At 38.9% G+C, this 17,985-nt stretch overlaps 2 protein-coding genes across 3 annotated transcripts in view; one reads left to right on the top strand and one right to left on the bottom strand.

The window, feature by feature from the left end:
- RASSF8 (Ras association domain family member 8) overlaps positions 1–17,985 on the bottom strand; it is a 127,960-nt gene that overhangs the window by 82,142 nt on the left and 27,833 nt on the right. The window contains exon 1 of one of the 2 annotated variants that reach the window (XM_036866012.1): positions 4,302–4,398. The exons of the other annotated variant lie outside the window; for it this stretch is intronic. The gene's annotated coding sequence lies outside the window, so the exon portion shown is untranslated. Of the gene's footprint in view, positions 1–4,301; positions 4,399–17,985 lie in introns of those variants that run through there. 2 annotated transcript variants of the gene reach the window in all.
- On the top strand, positions 5,607–7,993 carry LOC118902049 (developmental pluripotency-associated protein 3-like). Its single transcript, XM_036865927.1, has 3 exons — positions 5,607–6,139; positions 6,508–6,617; positions 7,854–7,993. Exons 1-3 carry the CDS (start codon positions 5,718–5,720, stop codon positions 7,991–7,993), a joined length of 672 nt encoding a protein of 223 aa, XP_036721822.1. The 5' UTR covers positions 5,607–5,717.

The raw sequence follows: 17,985 nt of genomic DNA, 5'->3' as shown, positions 1-17,985 counted from the left end.
GACTGTAATGCATCTTTCTGTGGATTTCTTTGGGATTATTTTATTTGGGATCCTTTTTTTTTTTAATTTTTGAATTTTATTTATTTTTTTATACAGCAGGTTCTTATTAGTTATCCATTTTATACATTAGTGTATATATGTCAATCCCAATCTCCCATTTTAATTACTATCTTTATATAAATATTTTTGGCTCTTATTTTATAAATACAAAATTCAGAATCACTGACCTGTGAAAATTTCCTGCTGAGATTTTGATTATATTAAACTTACAAGTCAATATAAAGAGATCAAAATAATTAATGAATTGTCCTCCATACTGAGTCTCTGCACCCTGAGAGAAAAGTTTAATGGTTTTCTTCCTAAATACCATTCGCATTTCTCACAAAGTTTAATCCTCAGCATACTTTTTGTTGCTACTATGAATGGGATCCTTCTTTCTCACATTTTGGAACTAGTTATTATTACTATATAGATCATGATATTTCCATTATTTACAATGGAACTTTACTACAGTCTATTATTTTTAGTTGACCGTCTTTGTGATTTTTTTCATTATCTACAAATAATTTTATCCTCCTTTCCAACAGTTCTATCTCTTACTCCTTTTTCTTTTCTTAACACACTAACTAGATATTTCAAAGCTATTTTAGATAGTAGTGATGACAGCTGGTATGTTGCTAATTCTAACAGGAGGTAAAATTTTTGTGTTTCACCATTATTAGTATTTTGGCTATTAATAGCTGGATCCCGATTTTGTTTATAAAATTATAGATACTTCCCATAAAATAGAAAGAGTAAATATCTCTAAACTGTGAGATAATGGGTGATTTTATTTTCCTTCACATTTTCACAGTAATTATCTAGGATTTCTAAATCTACCTTTCTATATTTTAGAATTCAAATTTTATTGATTTATGTTTTTAAAAAAATCATCCGTTTGATTAAGTTTCTCAAACATATGTGGAAAAGATCTACAAAAGTATTATTACTTTTCATTTACAGATAACTACAGTTATATCCCATAACTGCTAATTTTGTATATATTTGTAAAATTAGACTAGCCACAAACACTTCCAATTTATTTTCCAAGTTTCCTAAAATGAATGGATGCACACATCCTTAACTCACTGTTTCTCTTAATGTTCCTTGCTTCAGGAGAACATTTTTAACTCCAAATAATCTTGGTTAGCAATCAGTATCTTGCAGAAGGCAAGAGAGAAGCAAACCCTAAAAAGTTTTCTCTTTAGAAATAACATTGTACTGTTCCTTGTAAAAGACAGCAGATCTAAAGATAATGTCTGGATACAAATTTCTCAAAGTAAACTTATTCTGCTAATAAAAATGATACTTCATCCTTTTTATTAAAATACATTCATGCTTATTAAGACTACAGTACAAGATGCCATAAAATAAAATATTAACAATTTGGTATTAGGAAATTCATAACATTCCCAGATCAGAGCTCCATGAAAACCAGATTCTAACACTGTTAATATTAAGACTTGCATGTTAATGTTTGTGGCAATCTCTTCAAGTCCTCATCAAATCCTGTTTCTTTCATATTTCATTAAGTAACCATTATACTGAATCTGTCTTACCATCTGAAATAGTTTGAGATACATTATCAGAAAAATATATCAACTTCCAATATAAACAGCTAAATTTTTCATTTTTACTCTACCAGGGAAGTTTCAAAGCGCTAAAAAATGCAAACTGCTACCCATTTTCTAAAAACAGAAATGAAATAATTAGGTCACAATAGATGGCTTCTTTCTTAGAGAGAAAAAAAAAAGATGATGAATGCAACTGGAATGTTTATTGTCACTGAAATTCTTCAGGCCTGGATTCCAAGTACATGTCTTGATGCAGGTTACTATGACAACTTAAATTACAGAAAATATCCCCCCTTCTATCAAGTTGTTTTCTCCACAAGGCCATTTCAAGCCTCCTAATATCTGTATGCATGGATTACTTATTACAACAATAAACATCTCTTCACAAGTTTTATTCAGAAATGCCCCCATCTAAACCCTTAAAACCAAGAACAAGCATATAAAAATAAATTCCATTAAATCTACATGGGACAGAAAACCTAACCTGAAAATACACATACAAAGCTTAAAATATAAAATGTTGAGAGTACTCTGAAACTACTCCCCATTACCAGAGGCACAGGGTGTATTACCACCATATGCTTCATTACAGAAACTATGGGAAATCACTTGCAAGGCAGTTTTCAAAGAAGATTATAGAACTAAGCCTTGTTTACCATTATTTTCCCCTCACTAATGCTTTTTACAGGAAAGTATCAGAAAAGGAGGGTGGGAGAATATTGCAGTCCTATTTATGACAGAAAGAGAAACAAATAAGCAATCTGTAAAATTTAAACTTGTTTTACCTAATCTGTCTTTTACACAAAACATGGGCTTTATGGTTTGCTCTCACACAGCTTCAATTTTATACTCTCACACAGCTTCAATTTTATAAACCTAACAAAAATGCCTTGTGATAAATAATAGTGCGAATTATTCTCTATCCTCATTCTCTAAGAGAATAATGGCTTGGGAATAATTGCATCACTATGGAGAAATGTGATTTAGTACAGATATTCTGATTTTAAGACAGTAAAAATTTAAAGTAGCTCCTTAAAAAAAAAAATAAAGGTAGTTTTACAATGTAGCAATACTAAGAATTTCAAAGCTGGTTTTGCTGCTCACCAAAGTTAACATAACTAAAAATTACATGCTTCCTTTGGAAAGGCTTAGGGAACTCATATACCCTGTTGGTATGAGTAAACTGGCTCAGTATCCAGCATAGGCAAAAAAGTTTCGTAAGTTCAAACAAAGCTTTATTTAAAAAAGAAAAAGAGAGCAGTATGCTAAACGCTAAAGGAGTCTCTTTGCTCTTGAAGTCACGAATCAGACTGTTACTGAGCATCTGAGTACAGCAAAAAATGAAAACTCCTCAGCAGTAAACTCCAAGCAGCTCATATCTCTCTCTCCTACCTGTATTAGTAAATAAGTACTAGTGTTCCAAGAGAAACAAAATAACTGAAGTGTTCAAATCCAAATGTACACAATCCCTACACTTAAAGCTGAAACACAGTTCCTTCTTGGTGTAACTTACATATAATGCCTCCTATATAGAAAATAATTAATGTGTAAAAGAAAGATCTGCAGAACAGCTTCATCAATAATGGAAGCTAAAACTAAAATTTAAGTGACTATCCAATCATGGAGAGAACTTTGGTCAATGGAGCTACATAATACATTTTTTTCCTTATGCTTTTCTTCTTTCGACTGTATTACAAATAGCAGGGCACTACAAATAGCAGGGCTCAACTAAGAGTTTTCAGCTCTCACATGGATGTAATGAAATCACCTTATTAGAATCAGGCTATCTTTTATTCTCAACACTTGGAGACTTTTAGTCATGGTTTTCCCTAATGCCCGAGCAATGTAGCAGAGTCCACAGGAGAACTGAACCAGTGAGGATATGAACTTGTGTTTTTAGGAATCCGCTCCTTCCACAGAGTCTAGCAATTACTAGAAGGCTCTAAGGGGAAATTAATTTATGTGAGACCTTCAAAATTCATCATCTGGGCAAAAATGCAAGCACATAACTTTGGCAAGTGAGGGACTAAGGAATTTATGTGACAGCACAGTGGTTGGTGCCCTTAAAGAGTTTATTCACCTGTAAAATGTGAACAGTTTATTCATAAGTCATTCACTTACTGCAAACAAGGTTAAATTATTTCCCCTCCTGAGACCAATAAGTCACTTTAATGTTCAAGAGACAAGAGACTATACACATCAAGCATACAAAAAGAAAGTGGAGAATAATTTAGTTGTATATTCCTACCTCAAGGGATTTTGTGCCCCCTTTATTTAATGAAGCCAATTATTGACACTGTTACAGAGATGGAAGCCCAAACTACAGGATATATTTCAGACTTACCAAGACCTTCTAACCTTTCACTGTTAGAAATACTCCACTGTTTTAAAAGAGGCTGCCGATTTAAAGCGTTAGTAGAACAGTGCTCAGGAAGCCCAAGACTGGTGATAAAACCAGTTTGCAAAATTTTGCCTCAGACCCCAAATTTGAATCTCGAATTTGTAACATAGTGGCAACTATTGCTAACTACACTTTGTACTTATTTAAATAAAGGGTTTACAAATGATGATTCAACAGTGAACACAATCTCTGAAAGTCTCCCAAGACTTTGAAAAGTTTTCTTAAAAAAGTCACTGTAAGTGATACTCTTCTAGGATGTATGGAAGAGTACAAATTTTCAGACTCACCTTGCCGTGCTGGAGTGCCCAGGTGGGAGCAGTGTGAGGTAGTCTTGAGGAAGGGTAGAGCACCAGACAGGTATTCTAGGAGGAGCTACACAGGCACCTGAAAAGGTACACAGTGTCCTTACAGTCCTGGCTAATTTTTATCTTAGAAATGCTAAATCACCCCATTTTAACTTCTAATCAAAGAGCAAAATACACAAGCTTTTAGCTTCAAATGGTTTTTCCAAACAGAATTTTTCCTCCCCTCTTGGGCCCTCTCCGCTAGTCATTTGAATTGCAGTACTTGTGGGGTAGATTTGTTTGGTTTGGTTTGAATTAGTATTTTTGTGCCTTTGAAAAAGGAATTTCAGTTGTTTCTTTAAAAGGTCATTTGATGGGCCCATGGTGTTCTAGGAAAGACTTTGTGCCTTCTTTTTCTCCTGACCAAAGTTCCCTGCAATACCACAATAATTTCTTGAAAGCAGTTTAGCAGTTAGACATTTGGAAAATTGCCTAAAGCCAGGGCCTAAAAATGAAGTTGAAGTTGAAGAGAACTCAGGTTTTCAGTCTTAAAAAACAAAAACAAAAACAAAAACAAAAACATGCCTCATTCTTCCTTGGTGAGTACAACTGACAACCATTGGCTAACCTAAGAAAGAGGGTAACTTGGCACCAGTTCTTTTGACCATTCTATTGCGTGATACTGTGAGAATGTGAAACTCTGCCATGACATTAGTTATAAAGAAAGCCGAAGAAAGAAATCTTGGCCACAAGACAGGAATTGACGCAATTCTTATGTCTGCCACATTCAGACTATGCCCTTAATGCAGATGTTTCTGCATTTATTTATAGAAAGGTTTACTTCAGTAACAAGACCATCTTCCATTAACCATATATTTTTAATATACCAAGACACTGAACTACTTTTATTATGAGTAGGAAATACCACCCCCAAAAGTTAACAATCCTTAAGTTCTTAGCTATGAAATAATATGAAATATCAAATTAGAAATAGCGTAAAGGGATTTCCCTGGTGGCGCAGTGGTTAAGACTCCATGTTCCCAATGCAGGGGGCCTGGGTTCGATCCCTGGTCAGGGAACTAGATCCCACATGCATGCCACAACTAAGAGTCCACATGCCACAACTAAGGAGCCTGCGAGTCACAACTAAGACCCGGCACAATCAAATAAATAAATACTAAAAAAAAAAATAGTGTAAGGAGAAAGAACTGGTGGACCCCAAATCTGATGCAAGCTATCAGAAAATATATACATTGGTTGGATTCTTCTCTCACCATGGTGTGTCAGCTTGGATTTTTCTCCCTCTTTCTTAACTCTATAGTTCTTCCAGGCTACTTTGTAGCAATTTGAGTCTAAAGCATCACCTTCCACTGGAACCCAAAGGTCTAGGAGGAGCTTCAAGCTGTGACAAGACTCCCAATGGATTCATCTGAGGTTAACCCAACCTGGATCCTGGAGTCTCCTCAAATGTCCATTGATGAAAACTCCCAGGCAATTTCAGTTGCCTCTCAACCTATGTCTGAAGTGTTAATAAAGAACCTCTGTAACTCGACGCTCAACCCTAGTACCAAATTGTCATTCATTCTACCAGAATGTCTACCTCAACCAACTGGGCGGTTACTTGGTGAAAACATACGCTATAGGAGAGGGGTGAGGACCGTGTTAACTGATCGGAGAGATAAGACGGAGGGGCTGATCCAATCTATTAAAAAACGCTATGGCAAAGGAGTTCCTTGGTCTGACTCTCAAAGAGAACCACAGCAGAATGACACTGAGACTCGATCAAGAGAGCAAAGATTTAGATGTAGCTGTTGTTTCTGCCTGTTTCGTAGAGATCCTTCTGAGGATAATTTTTTTAAAATTAATTAATTAATTAATTATTTTTGGTTGCATTGGGTCTTCGTTGCTGCACGCGGGCTTTCTCTAGTTGCGGCGAGCAGGGGGCTACTCTTCGTTGTGGTGTGCGGGCTTCTCATTGCAGTGGCTTCTCTTGTTGCGGAGCACGGGCTCTAGGCACGCGGGCTTCAGTAGTTGTGGCACACGGGCTCAGTAGTTGTGGCTTGTGGGTTGTAGAGCGCAAGCTCAGCAGTTGTGGTGCATGGGCTTAGCTGCTCCGTGGTATGTGGGATCTTCCTGGACCAGGGCTCAAACCCATGTCCCCTGCATTGGCAGGCGGGTTCTTAACCACTGTGCCACCAGGGAAGCCCTATGAGGATAATTATGAGAATTATTACAACAATAAGTATTACAGTAATTATTATGACAGACACAGAGTTGAAGGAGCCATAAACCTTATTCTTGTACTATTTTTTCTTGCTGGTAATTTTAGGATCATTATGAAGCAGCTTGGGAAAGACTGTGCACCAATATTTTGATAACCTATAAATTCTGTGATGTCCTTTTTTCTTGCATCTCTTTTCTACCTTAATACAGTAACTTATAAGGAATCTATGTAGCTTGCATTTGAATGACTTGAATATACTTTAGTTCCACTTTGTGAAACAAATTAACTTGTGTGGAACGAAAGTGAAGAAAACGTTGGGTGACTTGGCCACAGCACTGTTAGAACAGCATGTTGAATTGTAACAAAAATTTTTGATGTGCTGTTTCGGAAAAAAAAAAAAGAAAGAAAAATATATACATATATACATTTCAAACACAACTGAGGAAGCAGGAAGTCAGTCCAAAGTTTTCCCTTCCAGAGCCGGGTTCTCCCTGCTCAGCTTCTACAGCCCTGGATGGAGACACTGTTTCCAAATCTGGTTACTAGACAAGTACTTCATACAAATTAATAGTTGTTATAAAAATGCCATTCATTTCCAGATTACTTTTTCCATGGTGTTATAGCTGCAAGTGCAAAAGTGCATTAGTGCGTGCTTCCAAGTTTTAAAAGAGAGCGAGGAGCAGTCACATTAAAATATTTCTCTAATGAAAATGAATAGGCTTTAAGCCAACTAGATACCATAGAATTCCTGTTTCATCCTCTTCTATCAGCTGGGTTAGAGCCATCTGGCTTCAACTAGACCACCTCCTAAAGAAGCTAGAAGACAGACACACATTTGAAGCTGATGCACCTTTGGTAAAAGAGCCTGTCCATGGACCATTATATCATCCAAAACGTGAGGAAGGGTCAACTCTGCTGGGAGAGAGGACTGGGTGACAAATTCAGAACCATGTGAGAAGAGGCGAAATAGACCAACCACGCTGATTCCCACCTCGGGCCTAGAAGCTATCTGGAATCCAGTTTGGTTGGCAAAGGGATTCTTATTTATCGAATTCAAAATTTCTTTTCCTACCCATCTTTTCTTCTTTAAAGCCTCACCACTCTTTTTAATTTTGTTTTCAAGAAAGTTTTTTGGAAATGGGAAGTGGGCACCTGAAAAGTAGTTTCTGGAATTGACATAATCGTTATCTTCTTTTGTCCATAAAATAACGTTATCACTACTAGAGCCAGACATTTAAAGGCCAAGATGATTACGGTGCTTATTCCCTCATATACAGTTCAAAATGACACTAACTTACATATATGCTGACATTAAAATCTCTCCTTTTCAGATCTTTATAACTGTAAAATTCTGGATGAGTCGAGGCTCTTTACGATAGGATGGCACGTGTCCCAGTCCTGCCGGTGGCCTGGGAAGGTGGGAAATGCCAAACCGGACAGGAAGGCCTCAGTCCTCAGGACTCAGCTCTGATAGACCGTCCTCACCTCTCTGGTCCCCAGTGAGGTCTCAGTCGTCTCCCCACCAATTACTGCAACCATCCTAACTATTCAACCCATCGTCCACCCTTCAGCCAGACCACTTTAAAAAAGCAAACAAGAAAAGAGCGAATCCTATCATTCTACTGTTTTTAAAAGCCTCCACCAAAGAAGTTCAAACTTCTTTTGTTTGGCCCGTAACTGTAGTGACAATATTTTCCTCACTGCAAATACAGACATAAGATCTGGCAACTGTGAGAGTACTCACAGAGGCGGTAAGAAAGCTGAGATTTAAACTGGGGTGCTCTCAGAGAGTGGACCACGTCCCGGTGCTCTACACGAGCCTCTCTGCGTCCTCGCAGAGGATGCCGCTAGCTCATTTCCAGACACCCTCCCGAAGCCACCACATGACATGCCCAGCCTCACCCAGGGCTCAGCCTCTCGGCCTCTAGCCCTCCTTCATGCTGGTGTCCCGTGCCGAGGCCCCACCAACTCACCCTCCAAGAGACTACCCAAAAGTCTCCCAGCGCCTGGAACCTTCCCCCATCCAAACTGATCATTCCAGGTACTCCCAAGTGGCTGGCTAACACTACTCACTGGCACTGCTTCCTAAATCCTCACAGCCTGATGAGGCGGGCAGGCTGTAAGAAGGGAAGACCAGGAGAGAAAACTCGACAGAAAGGTTCAATAACTGGTCCAAGGTCATACAGCTAATAAGTAGGGGAGCCAGGAGCTGAACTCAGGCAAAGCGACTTCCGAGCCCATGACCTTCAACAACCGACCTCACCATCTCCACTATGTATCCCTATTGTAATATTTAGCACAGATTATAACAAACTGTTGGCTCTGCTTGAGGGCAGAGACCTTTTGCACTGATACTGCCTAGCACATCAGAGGTGCTCAGTAAATGTCAACTGAGGGCTTGATGAATTCAGAGGGTTTTACAGAATGGTAACGGGTTGTTGAGAGGTGCTGAGCTTATCATCAGTGAAAGCCCTGCCTAGTTAAACGATTTCTTTTACCTAGATATAATTCTATGACTACATCTCTGAAAAATAGGTATTTATTATATAAGCAATTGAAATGGACCAATAATCAACTTATACCAACATGTGCAATTTGGGAAAAAAGGGATAAAAATTGGAAACCTCTACATTCCAATAATTATATTATTTTTGTTAAAGTTAAAATTAAGGTTATTTAAACATCCACTGGACACCTCTCAATATGTGTAAGGATCAGACATTCTCCTACTTTGGTAGCCAGCCTCCCAGATAACCCCCAAATATCCCTGCCTCCTGGTCTTCATATCCTTGTGTATTCTCCTCCCACATGAGCAGAGTTAACTTGTAGAGCCAGTAGGATATTGTGGAAATGATGTGTGACTTCCAGACTAGGTCATAAAAGACAATGCAGCTTCCATGTTGCTCTCTTTGATCACTTATTCATGTTATACAGACATTCAAGCAGCCCTATGGAGAAATCCACGTGGTAAGGAACAGAGAGGCCTTCTGCCAATAACCAGTTCAAATTTGCCAGGCTTGTGAGCAAACCACCTTGGGAGTGGATCTTCTAGCCCCAGGCAAGACTTCCTGTGGACTACTTACAACACGGGAGGAAATCTGGGCAGCAACCTTATGAAAGATCCTGAGCCAGAGCTGCCCACCTAGGACATTCCTGGATTTCTAATCCAGAGAACCTAGGTGAGATTAAAAATGTTTATTGTTTTAAGTCCCTAAGTTCAGGGCAACTTGTTTGCAGCTATAGATAATTAATATTTCTACTGTCACCCACACAGCCTTTATTTAAATTAGTTTATAAGAATGCAAACAGAAGCTGGTGACGTAAATGAACACAATATCAGGTTATTGCAACTCCTATACACTGAGCACAAGAAAAACAGAATGATTAAGAACAACTCAAGAGCAAAGTAAATTCCAGTTTCAAGAGGTGTTGTCTTTTTTTCTTTCTTTTTTTTTCATCAGTAAAGAATGCAGGCCCTTCATTTGCTTGTAGATGTCTCTTAATGACTGCTGATTAATTGTTGGATATATTCTCTTCCTCCAAACTAGGCCCACCAGGATGGATAATCAATGGACAATAGGGTCATTTTTATTACTGTAGAAACCAGGAAAGAGCTTATTGCTCTGGCTGTTCAAGTCTCACAGGTGACATAAGAAAAAGCCTAAAGGTTTGGAGGAAGCTACTCTCTACTCTCCAAGATGCCAGAAAAGTTCAAAAGGCACATTTCTTTCTTATTGAGAAGAGAAAACCATCTAAATATTCAACTCTAAATATCCAACTGTAAATAAAATGCGATAGCACATTTTCATAAGTATTCACAAAAATTAAAACCACAAATACAAAAATTGGAAAGAAGGGTAGGAACAAAGTTTTTTTTTTCTTCTTCGATACCAAAACTCACAGATATCGTACATCTCTGAATATAATTCAGCTCTGCTAAGAGCAACATACGATGGTAATAAGAAAAGTATCTTGGGTTTTACATATTCCATATGTAATGTTAAAACCATAAAATGACTACAGAGACAGTGAGGTAGATTTTCTGCGGAAATGAATCCATTATGATGCTATCAGCTACATTAGTTTGTAAAGCAGAGGGCAATGGTAATAACAAAAAAAAAATTCACTTTTCATAAACATTTACTAAGCCCTTACTATATTTAAAATACAGGAGAAATTATAAAGGTAAATAAGATATGTATTCCTTTCTATCAACTGTGCAATATTTGTGAGATGTAACTAATATCTGGTAATAATAATACCAAATAAATGTTTTGGAAGCACCAAAGAGACTTGAAAAAGAAAACCTATAGTAGAGTTCATATCCTGGTGGATATTCAGGGAGCCTTTGTGAAATAAGTCATTATACTTGTATTATGTTGTAAATTTTCTGAGCTTTTTCATATTAATATGTTAGAAGTCCCCAGATGACAAAGCTGAGATTCAGAAAGATTAGATGACTTGATTTGAACACAGTCCCTGCCTTTTAAGAAGTAATAGTAGGCACACAGTAAATAAGTGCCTGGCCACACACTGTACAATCCAGCCACTATTCACAACCCTGTGAGGGTAAATCCTACAGTCCCCATTTGGCAGATGAGGAAACTAAGATTTCAGAAAGATTTGGTACCTTTCCAGGTTCACACAGCTAGTAAGTGGTGGAGCCCTGATTTGAATTCAGGTGCACTTGATTTCAAAGATCCTGCTTTTTTCCTACCAGACTTCCATCCCAGGTTAGTTCACATAACCCAGGCAGTTCCTAATAAGTGTTCTCACTCTATTGCCCCTTACCTTTCTGGCCTAATAAACTGATCCATAAACCATAGGAATTCAAATGCATCCTTGTTATTTTAGTCTTCTGATTTGTTATTAAATGTCATTCAGGAACTCAGAAGAATAACAAAGGAGAAGGATACGACAAGCAAAGGACATGATCAATTATTTTTTAAATAGACGAGCAATCATTTTTCTTTAGGTCAATTTGCGAAATGCATTTTATAAACTTTACCAGACAAGCTATCCAATGATTACTTTCCCCTGGATAACACGTTCATATCCCACACACCAGAGAGTTGTTTTCAGAAGATGAACTGCAGAGTTTGGATAAAGTATTCACCAAATTATCTAGGTGTCTTTACTGGAGATCTTTTACTCCAATTGGAGTTGGCCAAAACCCAAAAACACTGTTAAATGCATATAGATTAAATGACAAACATAACCACACCAACAGAAGCTGTGTTTCCCTATAGAACACTTATCACAGAAGCTGTGTTTCCCTATAGAACACTTATCAGACAAATGTGATACTGGGACATATTAAAGAAAGGAACAGTATGATCCTTGGTGTGGCCCAGTGATTAGGACAGAACACACGGCTGGGCCAAAGTTTTAAGAGAAAACTTCAAACTGATAGAAATGTTAGGAAGGGAAAAGACCTGAAGAATAGAAAAGGAAGCAGACGCAGGCTCCTTCTGCAAAGGAGACATCATAAAGCTGTCTTTACTGCTGCTCAGAAAGCACAAGGCTCTGCAAAGGCACAGTGAGTTTGCAGAAGAATTTAGGCGGAATCGCTATACCCCTCTGAAAGAGCTGCCTTCTGAGATTGGGAAAAACTCAAAGAAGTTAACTGGCTTTTAACTTAAATGAAGTAAACTACAAAGATTAAAAAACACAACAAAACCCCGATAAGGCTGTGAACAGCCCTTCAGCAGATACAATTTCTCTAAACGTACTGAAAGGATTCTTCGGATGTTTCCACGCTGTTCTGTGTTGTTAGACCCACTCCCCTACTGCACCATGGAATTATGTCTCATTTCTTCTTTATAGTCCCAGCACCTCGCACCAAATCTGGCACACTCAATAAACGAGGATGAAGGGAAGGCCAGGAGGAGGGTCTAGAGAAAGCAGGAATTTGACATGCTATTTCCTGAGGTGGCAATGCAGGCAGCTGGCTGACAAATTTCTCTCTTCCTTTTCTCCCTACAAGGAAGGACTGGATCAGGGTGGGGGGTAGGCGGGAGGGGGGTTATTTTTTAAATGAAAGAAAACAATTGTTAATTAGCAAACAAACTTGTGGCTTTTTATTTTTGTATTAACACAAATGAAATCTCAAATGTTGATTTCAGCCACCACTCCCCAATCACCCTGGAAATTTTTCTAAATACTACAGATTGCTCTAGTTAACCTCTTCTTAGCTTATCAGATTTGATTATCCAGCTTTATTGCTATCAATTAACCATCTATTCAATACTGTTACCAAACAACAAGAAAAGTCCCAAGACTGCTTTTAAAGACCTGACAGTTCTGACTATAAGGTTCTCGGCATGGACGTTTTAAACTTTCTCCCTTTTTTTTTCCTAATGGTCTCAAAAGAACTAATTTTAAAGAGACCCTGCCATAAAGAAGAGTGAGTTCAAATATGAGGGATTTCTTTTTTAAATAACACGAATTAATTTCAAGTGACAATGATTTTCATTCTCCATTTAAAACGAGAGTTGGTAGAAAATTTTTAGCATATCTTTAAAAGGCAAAAAATAGAGAGCAAGGAATATTCTACTATTAAAATTGAAAATTACTGTAGTATGTTGGCATGTTCAAGCATGCTTTAAACAATTATCTAATTTCCTAAATTGCACTATTTCAATATTATGTTAATCTTGAATAAATGTCTTCATTTCAGTGAAAAGAAAAGCATAAGCAAAAAAGCTACCTTAAGCTGAAGAAAAGAGCATCTTTATGTTTAAACACTACTTATGCCAGGCACTTGTGCAGATCACACTTTACCTATTTCTGAAACCTTATCATTTCCTGCCTTAGTGTTTTAAGGAAGGGATGCCCTTAGATCATTTCTGGAATTACAGTCTCCCACAGTTTTTGGTCCATTTCTGGTGTACTCTCTCTCCTTGCTGAAAGCATATGGTATTGACTGTAATGCTGTGTTAATAATGTCCTCTTTGGCTCCAGGCTCATCAAAAGAAAGCTGAGAGGCAAGACTGCACAGATCACATGACACATCGTTGATTCGGTTCATACCATGTTCCACTTCGTACCAGCTCACTGCCTAGTGATGGACCCCCAGGTACAGGAAAAATGGCAGAAACACACAAGGGTCACAAGGGGGGAAAAGGCAATAAAGAAGGGAAAATTATTAAAGCCAAGAGAAGTGGCAGCAAGTAACAAAGAACTTCATCAGGATTGTGAGAAGCCAGTGACCACAGGATACGATAGGTCAGGCACGAGGGAAACTCATGGAAGAAGCCAATGGATGTCTAATCTCCGCACAATTTAGAAAGAAACTGGGTTAAGAGGAGCGGGCAGCAGAGGTACTCGCAGAAGAGGCAAGTTGCCCTGGCGTGACTCGGAAGCCGGCACAGTCTGCACCTCGTAGGCCCCAAAGGGCGTGTGGAACCCAGGAGTCTCAATGGTCCAGCTGACCCAAGAAACAAGAGGTCATCCACACTGTGGATCACGGCTCCACAGAGAAAACTGGCCTTGTCCTCTACACGTTCTGGAGGTAGCACAGACCACGTCCTAATCCCAGCTCTGCTGAAGCGACTTTGGAGCAGTCATAACCTCCTTGAGCCTCGGTTTCTCATCTGCAGAGCAAGCTCTTAGGACTAAGTGCAGCTGTGTTGTCTTTTAATTGGCAACATCTCAACGGCCCTGGAAGACGCAGGATCCTGGAGGAGGATGACCTGACGTATGTAAATCATCAAGGCCACTCCTACCTTCTCGGTGTGGGGAGAACCCAACTTGGGATGCTGGGGAAACCAGATTGGATGTAGCTACCTCACCCCTTTCAGACTGAGGGCAGGCTCTGCTACAGGGCCACACAGACCAGCAGAACTGCTTGCCATAAGCCAGAGTTAGGAAAACATTTCTCCGAACACTTCAGTTTATAGCCTTTTCTATGTGCCAGGCCACTGTTCTAAGTACTTTATGCATATTAACTCATTTACTTCTCGTAACAATCCCTCGTTTTCTGATGAGGCAAGAGACTTGAGGTAGTTAGATAACTTACGACCCAGGTCCCCCGGCCAGCAAACAGCAGAGTATCTGTACATGTGCCCAGCCCTGCTACTGCAGTCTGTGCTCCTAACCTCCCCCAAACACTGTCTCTAGACAGGACTCGGCAGCTGGCTCTCCTGACAGGAAGGCCTTCTCTCCCCCAAATACCGATTTCAGCCATCCTTCCCTAAGTTCCACATCAGTAAGATGGGGTAAGGCCACTTTCTTCCCAATGGAACAGAATACTTTTATGTGAAAATGACTAACAAACGTATGAAAAGATGCTCGACAGCATATGTCATCAGGGAAAGGCAAATTAATACAATGGGATCCACTACACACCTATTAGAATGGCCCAAATTCGGAACACTGACAACACCAGATGATGGTAAGACTGTGGAGCAGCAGGAACTCATTCATTGTTGGTGGAATGCAAGGTGACACAGTCACTCTGCAAGCCAGTTTGGTGGTTTCTTACAAAACTAGACATACTCTTACCATACAGTCCAGCAACTGCTCTCCTTGGTATTTACCCAAAGGAGTTAAAAACTTATGTCCACACAAAACCTGCACGTGGATATTTGCAGCAGCTTTATTCATAACTGCCAAAACTTGAAAGCAACCACGACGTCCTCCAATAGACGAATGGATAAATAAACGACATCCAGACAATGGAATATTATTCAGCACTAAAAAGAAATGAGCTAATGAGCCATGAAAAGACACAGAATAAACATAAATGCCTATTACTAAGTGAAAGAGCCAATCTGAAAAGGCTATACACTGTATAATTCCAAGTATATGACATTGAAGAAAAGGCAAAACTATGGAGACAGTAAAAAGATTAGGGGTTGCCAGGGGTTAGGAGAGAGGGAGGGATGAACAGGCAGAGCACGGAGGATTTTTAGGGCAGTGAAAATACTTTGTATGAGGCTATAATGGTGGATACATATCATTATTTGTATGTCATTTGGATACATCTGTCCAAACAGACAGAATGTACAATACCAAAAGTGAACTGTAATGTAAACTATGGGCTTTGGGTGATAAAGATGTGTTATTGTAGGTTAATCAGTTGTAACAAATGTACTACTCTGGTGAGGAATGTTGATAATGGGGAGGTTAATGCGTGTGAGGGGGGCAGCGGGTAAATGGGAAATCTTAACTCCCCCTTAGTTTTACTGCAAACCTAAAACTGCTCTATAAAAATTGTCTTAAATGCCCAACAACAGCTGGCACATTGCAGACACTCAGTAATTGCTAATTTACTCCTTTACTTCAAGTAATCATTACCTAGACAAAGGCCACAATCTGCCCAGCCCTCCATGTTTTTAATCTAGCTAAGGCCCTGGTCAAACTGATTCCCTGCACAGCCAAAGAGCAACCCCTGGATTGAGGCTGCCTCTCCCCCAAAAGGCACCAAACTAAATTACCCGCGTGTGTGTCCCTGCGATGGACACAACCTGAGTCTAGAGCTGCCCTCAGGAGCTATGGACAGCAGAGGGCTTGCCTGACCCAGCAACGAAAGATCCCGTTTCTGAGCTGTTATTTGGTATATTACAACATGCCACAGGGTCTACAGTTACAGCATTTGACAGAAAAACACAAAACCTTTAGCAAACTACAGAACAACTGTGGGACTTTTTTTTTGGAACGCCTTTCTGCACAGTGCAGCAAAAGCACATTACCCTGAGAGTTTACAGACCAGAGTTCACGTCCCTCTTCTACCAGCCAACAGACTGGGGGAAATCAAAACTCCTCACACTCAGAACCCACGTGATCTGCATCTGAAAAATGAAAGGCTCAAGACCAGGTTTATACCACTACCCTGGATGTTTTCCTCTGGACATATTCCAGTTTGTTAATGTTCATAAAATTTGGCTCCCAAAACTAAAGATGCCTTTCCCAAAATGGCCTGATCAGCACAAAAGACTTATTACCTGTGCTGATCCCTCCTTGGCTTTTTTTAAAATTAAATTATTTTCACTGAATGTTAAACAGGTACAAAATATAAAGAATTACAAAGGAACACTCGTGTATCCACAACCAATTTTACAAAGAAAAACTAAATTACTAATACCTCTGAAGCTCCTTTCGACTCTTCCTTATCCACTCCCTCATCCTCCACTAACAGGTAATAGCTCTCCTAAATTCTGTGTGTACACTTGCCTTTTAAAAAACAGTCTAATCACATGTTTGTATCCCTGAACAATATACTATTTAGTTTGCTCAAATCTCTGAACCTCATATAAATGGAATCAGACTATGTATGATCTTTTTTTGCAACCTGCTTTTTCCACTCAACATTATGTTGATGTCTGAATCAGTGATGCATTCATTTTTCAAAGCTGGGCAAAGGGCCGACAGGCACAGGCGTGGGCTGAGGCTGGCTGTTTCGCGGCAGTATCCACTCTGACGGGGTGGAGCCCATGCTGTACTGGTTGTTCATCCTTTTCAGTATCACCCCAGTCCTACAGTACTCCACTGTATAAACCACACCGTAGGGAATTCCCTGGCGGTCCAGTGGTTAGGACTCCGCACTTTCACTGCTGAGGACCTGGGTTCAGTCCCTGGTTGGGAAACTAAGATCCCCACAAGCCGCGCAACGAGGTCAAAAAAAAAAAAAAAAAAAAAAAAACACCACACCATAGTGATGTTTTATACAATCGATGTTTTGTTTTCTTCCAGATTGTTTTGTGGTGGGCCACATGAAGTGCTATGAACAGTGGTGGTCATATGCTAGGTTGTAGAGTATCCATATTTTCAACTTTATTAAAATCAGTTATCTTCAAAACTTTGGTCATGACCATTGTGGTTCATAAAATTTCCTAGATTAAATCCAACTTTTTTTTTTTTTTAATGAAAAAGAGTAAATTAGAAAGAAAAAAATAGCACAGAACACTACGCTTAGGAGGATATGATCGGTTTCTCAAAACTTTGGCTTAAATTACACACGTGTCACATGTATACACGTCCGTAAATGAATTCCTTACTATAGGTCACAGTCGAAAAGCTCAGCACTGTCTTACAGTTGACTAATTCTCTCTTTGCCTATGTCAAATTTACCATTAAGCTTGTTTGTTGATTTTTAAATTCCAATTATATATTTAATTTCTCAAAGCTCTATTTAGTTTTTTCAGACCTCCTTTGTCATTTTTATATTCACTTGCTATTTACTCACATTTTTAACCTTCTCATTTCTTTAAAACAAAGTTATTTTACATTCTCTGTCTGACAACTATATCTGAGATCACTACGTGTCTAATTCTGTTCCTACTATTTTGGCTCGTTCTATTCATGATACTTTGCTTTACTTGTCTGTTTTATAATTTTGACTCTGAGTTAAATTTTCTTGTAGTGATATATTTTGAACTCTTTGAGGCCTGGGTTAAAGCAAGATTCCTCTGGAAAGAATCTGCACCTGCTTCTGCCTTGAGGTACTATGCTGGAGCCACT

Source organism: Balaenoptera musculus, chromosome 10 (genome assembly GCF_009873245.2).
Source record: "Balaenoptera musculus isolate JJ_BM4_2016_0621 chromosome 10, mBalMus1.pri.v3, whole genome shotgun sequence".
Lineage (NCBI taxonomy): Eukaryota > Metazoa > Chordata > Mammalia > Artiodactyla > Balaenopteridae > Balaenoptera > Balaenoptera musculus.
Note: the sequence above shows the minus strand (reverse complement) of the source record. Positions and strands in the feature narration are given on the sequence as shown.